General features: G+C 41.4%; 1 protein-coding gene across 1 annotated transcript in view; it reads right to left on the minus strand.

The window, feature by feature from the left end:
* Positions 1-7,992, minus strand: part of cubn (cubilin (intrinsic factor-cobalamin receptor)) — a gene marked incomplete at its 5' end in the record, with an annotated part of 130,639 nt that extends 122,647 nt beyond the window's left edge. The window contains 10 exon segments of the mRNA XM_084048808.1: positions 1,728-1,859; positions 2,230-2,398; positions 3,581-3,704; positions 4,356-4,459; positions 5,014-5,115; positions 5,286-5,324; positions 6,319-6,414; positions 7,025-7,154; positions 7,869-7,917; positions 7,920-7,992. Coding sequence (XP_083904934.1) covers positions 1,728-1,859; positions 2,230-2,398; positions 3,581-3,704; positions 4,356-4,459; positions 5,014-5,115; positions 5,286-5,324; positions 6,319-6,414; positions 7,025-7,154; positions 7,869-7,917; positions 7,920-7,992 — 1,018 coding nt within the window.
* Between the last annotated feature and the right edge of the window lie 303 nt (positions 7,993-8,295).

Here is an 8,295-nt window from a genome sequence, read left to right on the forward strand (position 1 = left end):
GGGAAGGCGCTTTGACATCCACCGACACCATCTCAGAAGGTAGGTAGCCGTCCTTGTGTGTCATTTTCTCACCTTGCAGGTAATCACAGAACTCCAAGATCGCCTTCTTCAGCCCATCAAACTCTGAGGCATACACACGCAGGTCCAACGTATTCTCATCGAAGACACTTCCATCTTTTTCCAACGTTTTCAAAGTAACCCAGGGACATCTGTGATAGAAGCTCATGTAATAGCATATCAGCCGGCGCGACTTAGCCAACTGCCAAATCTTCTTCTCACCATCACGGTAGATCAAACCGGTAGACGTCATCTTTTCTTTTAATTCTTTAAAAAAAAAAAATATTAATCTTCTTTTCTTTTTTTAAATTATTATTTTAGTCTTTCAAACCCTTTCACAGCTTTTCAGACATGTGAGTATAACACTGCCAGACCCCCTCCTATTTAAAGAAACCCACCGTACTGGCCCCCTAGTTACCGCTTAAATTTAAAAATTAAAAAAAGCGGGAAAAACCGTTGACCTATTATTTATTTATTTATTTTTTTCATTATTGATAACAAAAAAAGCGGGAAAAACCGTTGACCTAATTCTTAAAGATTGCCTAACAACGACCGTACTCGTTCACGCTTGCATCTATCGAACACTGATTCGATGTGCTGCAAGACTTCTACAAACTTTGACAAGTCAGCAATGTTCAAACCGATCTGTATTGGAAAAAACATCTCTTTCTCCACAGCGTTTCTAGGCTTGGGTCCACCTCCATACATTTTGTTTGTATCTCGGCATATACGGATCAGGAACCATGATAAACCACGACTCCCGTCAATCAGGTATGAACTAACGCCATCACCACATTCGCCGTCGATGGAGTTCATTAGATCACCAGGACGGCTTGCAGTCATGTAATGTATAAAGCTCCGACAACGATTATAAAACAATCCGTAGCTTTTCTCATCAATTTCAATCTGACGAAGGCCTGTCAACGGACGCTTCTCCTTAAATTGCACCGTAAAGATAGTAACCTTACAACGCTTCCCTTCATTGAAGCGGACACCGATTTCATCAGCTATAGGACTGCTGTGCGACAGAATCCATTTACGTTCTGCAGCCTCTAAATTCATTTTCTTACATGAAGACATTTTTTCCACCTATACCACCAGAGGCAGCCATCTTTATATACACCCGATAGGCCACACCCTCCTTAGTGACGCTGGTTGATATTACATAATACAGATACATATTAAACAAGTCGTTAAATGTATATTAATTATATATATTCCATTATATATTATGTTTTCTTAACTACGATTTATTCACACCGATAACGATCTAATATCAATTTGATATCTAACTTCGATTAAAATTACTGATAAAGATCTAATATCAATTTGATATCTAACTTCGATTAAAATTACTGATAACGATCTAATATCAATTTGATATCGTTTGATATGTCAAATCAATCAAAAAAGTTTGACGAGCGATTAAAAAGTGACAGAAGGCATATACTTATCTCTCTCTTGAGTACTCAAGGCTCAAGTACTGTAGTGCTTGGTGTGAACGGTCCTTTATGGGGGTCCCTGGCACAAAATCTTCTCAAACGGACCCCACAAATACATACAATTTGGGGGTCCCTGGCATGAACAGGTTTTGAGAGCCACTGGTTTATAGGACGATGGTATATGCCACAGTGGCCGCCTCCCCGGTAGGTTTCCTTTGCAGTACATACCTGGAGGGCAGGGCCCGCAGTGGAAGGAGCCCATGGTGTTCAGGCACTGCACCATGGGAGCGGTGGAGCAGCCACCGTTACTGCTGGAACATTCATCCAGGTCCTGACAGCTGTAGCCGTTGCCTTGCCAGCCTGAGGGGGAGGAGACGGACATTATTGCGGGACAAAGTGGAGGGACCGTTATTTACAACACAATGAACATTGAACCATAAAAGTGCTACTACTGTATGTAATGTCGGGTATCAGCGGCCACTTTGGACACAAATGACGTCTTTGACTTCATTGCCCAAGATTCTTTGCATCCCTGTTCAGACTCACCAGTGACGTGAGACTAAAAACTTAAAAAATGACAAAGTAAAAACTAAACTAGAGACAAATCAAAATTGAACTGAAATTGAAAACATAAAGTCATAACAAAATAAAAATGAAAACTAATGAAAAATGAAAAACTACAATAACCCAGGTACGTGCATGTGTATATGGATGTGCAGGGTGGTCATACCTGCAGGGCAGGAACCACAGAAGAACCCAGGCTGGGTGTTGTAGCAGGGTACCGGAGGGTTGGCCGAACAGGGCTTGTTGGGCAGGTTACACTCGTTGACGTCTCCCACACAGGCTGGGTTGCCGCCAGTGGGCTCCCAGCCATCCTCACACACGCACTTGAACTTGGGCTGGAGGTTTACAGAGAGAACATGTCTCATTTATCACATTATGGAAAGACAAGCACAGTCTGCAAAAGTAGACTAACTAGATATGGCTTTCCTACTGTCTGTCTCTCATACTAGTCTCTCTCTCAGCTGTCTTACTGTCTGTATCTCCAACACCGTCTCCTGCGAAGCTTTCCTACATCTGTCTCTCCTACACTGTCTCCCTCTCAGCTTTCCAGCTCTGTCTCTCCTATTTAACTCTCAAGCTTTCCTATTCTCTGTCTGAATAACAACCAAGGGGTCATCTTTAAATGAAATCTCTTAGGGTGTAGCTTTAATGATGTTACCATAGAGCTTATTTGATGTATGAAAATATGTCATTGGTCTTGAAACATCTAATATATTAGAAGTGGGATATTTCCCGGTGCGTGGCACTGTTCCTTAATCAAGCACAGTTTTCACAGGTCTAGTATTTTCACAGAAATTGCAATCCAGAATAGGGACACTAGCGTTCATGTGATTAAAATAGCCATGGGCTTTGCCAGCTTCACAAGCGTGCATTCATTTAGCCTCATAAATGATACTGTACATTGTTCATTCTGAGGCACATAAAACCAATCACCACCTATCAAGGTCAGTGCTCTAAGCTGCAAGGACCTGTGGCTGCAGAGAAATGTCCTTATTGAAACAGTTGCGAACTCTACTTTACTGTAAAGACATTTTGGTTGTTACTATAAGCATGGCAAAACAATATGTCACTTCTGTAAACGCCTTTCATTTTTGTGTGCTCAAACCTAGGAACCTATATGAGTCAAAACTGTGCACGAAAGAGAGACTGGTGACTTAATCCCAACCTTTCACCTGACTAGTGTCAAGAGTGACTTGAAATAAGGTGGCCCCAAGAGGGCTGGTTTGTCTGTGTTCTTTTAACAACTTTACGGCTGCAATATTACAAGGTCAAAGTCAAAGGTCACGATAAAGAAACAAACAAAAGAAACAAACAAACAAATAACTGTTTTTCTGCCATATAACGATCAAAAATAGTTAACTTACTTCAGTCTGAGAACAAAAGGTTCTTTCTGTTTCAAAATGTCTTGAAAATAGTGTAGTTACATCGAAAAGTTAAATGAAGACTTAAAAAAGGAAGGATTTCTATTATAAATGTAAGGTTGAATAGATGTTTTGTGCAGGGCTACTGGGTCATACCTGTCCCACTACCACTCTGTCTGCATCGATACACATGCCATGGACACACAGGTCCGCTCCACTCCTACAGTCATCATAGCGGACTGCACACAGAGAGCCCGACCACTCTGGAGAACATGTACAACTGAGAGAGAACATAACATTTTGTGATTAATCAATAGGTGGTGAGACAGCAAGCTGATTTAAGACGTCATCAAGGATTCACAGAACAAATTAGATGGATTGATGGAGTAAGTCTGCTTGTTATCATGAAGTAGTGCTACTTCAACACTAGCAAAAGCAAGCAAGAAACATTCTCATCCAAAGTGACTTAGAAAGCGCAAGACTGGAGTAAGTGACACGAACCAGGGTTAAAGTGGTTCACATTATGCTAAGCTATGGTATGTGCTATGTATTTTAACAAGACCTGATGGTGACAAACATTTACGTTTAAGTGTGGTAATCTGGGAAAATACAGCACAATACATTTAACCCACTATTCTAATATCTCCGCCTCATTTTGGCACACATTACGTTATGATTTCACAATAAAAGTGGTGTCAGAAAGTACAAATTTAACCCATTAAAACCGGGAAAGCGGTCATTTTAGATGTTAGCGTGGCTATTCAAAAATAGCATACAGTATTTACATCTTGAAAGTGTTTGAAAATGTTGAATCATTTTCAACTGCGAAAAGGTTTTCAGAACTACTGCTTTAGAAGGCACTTATAGAATCGGCCTCAGGTCTTAATTGGGTTAATGCAAGTCTAGGATGGGAGGGTGTCTTTCCACCTACGTGAAGGAGCCGGGGGTGTTGACACATGTGGCCCCGTTCTGACAGCCCTGAGACGACCCTGCAAACACCTGACACTCATTGACATCTGAGGCACAGTTTGAACCCTGTGGGGACAATCACACACACACACACACACACACACACACACACACACACACACACACACACACACACACACACACACACACACACACACACACACACACACACACACACACACACACACACACACACACACACACACACACACACACACACACACACACACACACACACACAGGAATGTGAAGTAGCAGTCATAATTATGTGTGAGACTTAAACACAGTCAGTAGCCGGGTTTGCAATTCATGGTTTAACACACAAGGCTCAAGGGTTGATCTGCGTGCTGTTACCAGATATTACATATCGTTTGCTGTAGGGCAGAAACCTTGTATCTCCATTTTTCATAAATGTATGCCTTACTTCATCATACGAGAGTGTCGCACAAAAGTAGCATTTTAACTAGTTTTAAATGTTTTGAAAAATATATTTTTTTAAATGGAACAGTTTTGGATATACAAAGTTTCCACCCGGGTGTTGTGTATTCTATTGGTTTAATTTGTGCTTCATCGTTACACATGTTCTCCTGGCTCTGTGGTGGTGGTGGTGGGATACTCACAGCCCAGTTGCTGGGACAAATGCAGTGGAAGGCGTTCAACAGGTTGATGCAGGTCGCTCCATTCAGACAGGGGTTACTGCTACATGACTGCCTCTGCACTGTCTGCAAGACACGAGAAGAGAAGAGAAGAGAAGAGAAGAGAAGAGAAGAGAAGAGAAGAGAAGAGAAGAGAAGAGAAGTTACTAATTCCCCACAAAAAATCTCCTTTATCATGAATATGTCACATATTTGTATTTTAACAAGACCTTAACAAGAAATGAACTGCTTTTTACCGTTTCAAGTGTGGCCACTTTTGTTTCCAGTGTTGCTGTCTGAAAAACAAGGAGAAAGGTAGTTTCAGAGCAGATTTATTGTCACATCACAAAATCATTACAGGTGTATAGAAGTGGATGAAAGTCTGTTTTTTTTCCTTTTTCTGTGCGCTCCATCATTTAGTAGTGTTACGTGAGAAGAGAGAGGATAGAGGTAGAGTGAAAGCAGAGAAGAGAAGACAAAGAAACGCAGGATGAGCAGCACATTCACACGAACAGGACACACCGTTACCATGAAAAGGACAATTATAGCCTACAGTGTACATGCAACTGAACCAAGAACAAACTATTCAGTGTATTTGTTGTTTTTACATGGACTAAAGGTTTACACTCTCTAGGAGAAATATGTTTCCAAATGTTTGAGTCCACAAGACAGAACTCTTTAATGGGAGAAAGGACTGGGAATAAGTCCTGTTTTCCTGAAGGAGCACTTCAACCATTTTCAACGTTATCTTCATATAATTGGTCCTCACCAATGCTCATTATAAGTTGGCACAATTTCCGTCCACTCAATCCGGATCTCATTGGTGGGCTATGGACAGTTCCGAAACTTTTCCACCAATGACATCATCAATGGGGATTCCAAGATAATAGAAACTACTGCCTTTCTTATCCTGGAATGTTAAACATGCTGAAATTGAAGCCATTGTTCCTGCATTCATTTAAAATAGATCTTGAAATCAAATATACTGAACCTGCCTACCGATAATGTCTCATACCGCATAGATCATACGGACATGCCAGGCCAAAGCTTGCCTATGAATTGATCATGGGAAATGTAGGAACACAGAGATTGTCCGAAATAGACAGAACACTTTGAGTTCTCTTGTTTTGAAATAAGAGGTTGGGTTTAGGCTGATTTAGTTTCATATTTCATCTTACCCTGGTATCCAGCTGGTTTAGTATAGTTTAGTTATATATTTCAACATGTATCTTACCCTGGTGTCCAGCTGGTTTAGTATAGTTTAGTTATATATTTCAACATGTATCTTACCCTAGTGTCCAGCTGGTTTAGCTTGTTGGTGACTTCAGGAGGTACCACACCTCCATGAGTCTTTATGTTATCGATGTCAGCCTTGTTGGTCTTGATCTGAAATCACACAAAACAAAACATAAATAATAAGTTGCACTTAGTTGATACACACAATGTCATTTATCTACATCATTCGATGTGCTACACTGACATGTGCTACAATGACACATTAAGTTCACTGTTGTCCAATTTGTACTAATTCTGCTCATACAAGATACAAGAACACAGCAGGGACACATATTTTCAATATTTTAGTCCAGCCAAAGACAATTTTGACATGCATAATATGCTAAATCCAAAGGTATTTTTCCATTAAATTAATCAAAGATGTTGTCATGTGGATAAACTGTGTTGATCTTTGGCTGAGAACAAAATGCTGTGTCTGCTCTCTGTAACTGTTAATCATTCATGTCTCATGTGAGGAGGGCACTACACACTCAACCCTGTAGATCATAACACAAATTTTACTGTCACAGGAAAAAGTTCTTGACAACCTCCCAGACAAACATTTTGACATAATCATCATCATTGAACATTATTCCGAATAATCGAGCAATAATTATGTCAGCAATTGCAACCCAAATATTTTCCATAACTAACAGGTTTGTTTTGTGTATACGTATTGGATATGTCTGTGTGTGTGTGAGGTGGATCCCACGATTCCAACCTGATTCATGAGCAGTGTGAGGTCCTCTCCCCCCACTTTGACGCTCCCAGTCGCAGCAGGCTGGAAGCGGATCTCCTTATTGGCTCCGGTGGAGAACACCAGGTTACCGTTGTCTGATACCATAGTAGGTCTGTAAAGGGGGGGGGGGGGGGGGGGGGGGGGTCACAGATCACATCCCATCTCAAGGATAAGGGATTTGTGTCTCTGTACAGTACGCTACTTGTATATCAGTAGTCAGGACAGTATGAAACTTATCCCATCATCAACTGGATTTCATATTGTCAAGCCTTAAAGTAACACATGATGCTTTCAAGTTTCATCAGAAACACAAGTATACAAGTTTCCAATTTTGCATTATTATTTCCCCCCCAAAGCAGATATGTACCATTTATGTAACTGACCCCTTAAATTTAACTCATGGTCCTAATCAATAGTGCTATCTCCATCAGTGACCTCTGCAGCAGTGGTTCGCAAAGTGGGGTCCGGGTACCCCCAACAGTCCTTGAGGGGGTTCCCCAGCAAAATGTGTTAATATAGCATGTAAATCATTTGAACCTCTTTAACCCTATATACAGTATATTGGCTATTTGAAAATAGACAATATGCAAGCTCACAGCGTGACGGGATGCAACAAGTTATGAGCTTGTAGGTTATTTGCAAAAAATAACCAAAATAAATCTTTCAAATTGTTTTTAAATATATTTTTGGAAACAGAAATCTTGTAAGGGGGTCCCTGGCACAAAATCTTTCCAGATGGGGTTCCGCTGCCAAATACATATTAATTTGGGTGTCCTTCACATGACACCGTGACTCCCTGACAAGACACTTAAAAGATCCAACTCACTGGTCATCGTGGATGTCCCTCTTGTTGCGCTGATGAGTCCTCTGTCCCGTCTCCCCTGTAGTCCCACTAGGAGGAAGAGGAGGATAACGAAGAGCGGCCTCGAAAGCCGCGGTATCCCGGCCATGCTGAGAGTGACAGAGATGCTGCTCTCAGGACCAACCACAGACACTGTACTGAGGTCTGACCTGACCGAAAGCCACTAATGCCCCAAACGCCAACGGAACCTCTGCAGGGGAACTTTGCACTCACCCCCCCCCCCCCACTGTTCCCGGACCTGCACACGTAAGTACCGGTACCCACCATAAAGTTCTCCTAAAGACACCAAAGTCGATGTGTTTGTGTTTGGACGGATGTAATTCCATAGCCGTTAACAGCGCTTTATTGGCAGATTTACACAGGATCCATCACATGCTTTGAGGAGATGAGT

Source organism: Gymnoscopelus microlampas (assembly GCF_963454915.1).
Source record: "Gymnoscopelus microlampas genome assembly, chromosome: 22".
In the NCBI taxonomy this organism is placed as follows: domain Eukaryota; kingdom Metazoa; phylum Chordata; class Actinopteri; order Myctophiformes; family Myctophidae; genus Gymnoscopelus; species Gymnoscopelus microlampas.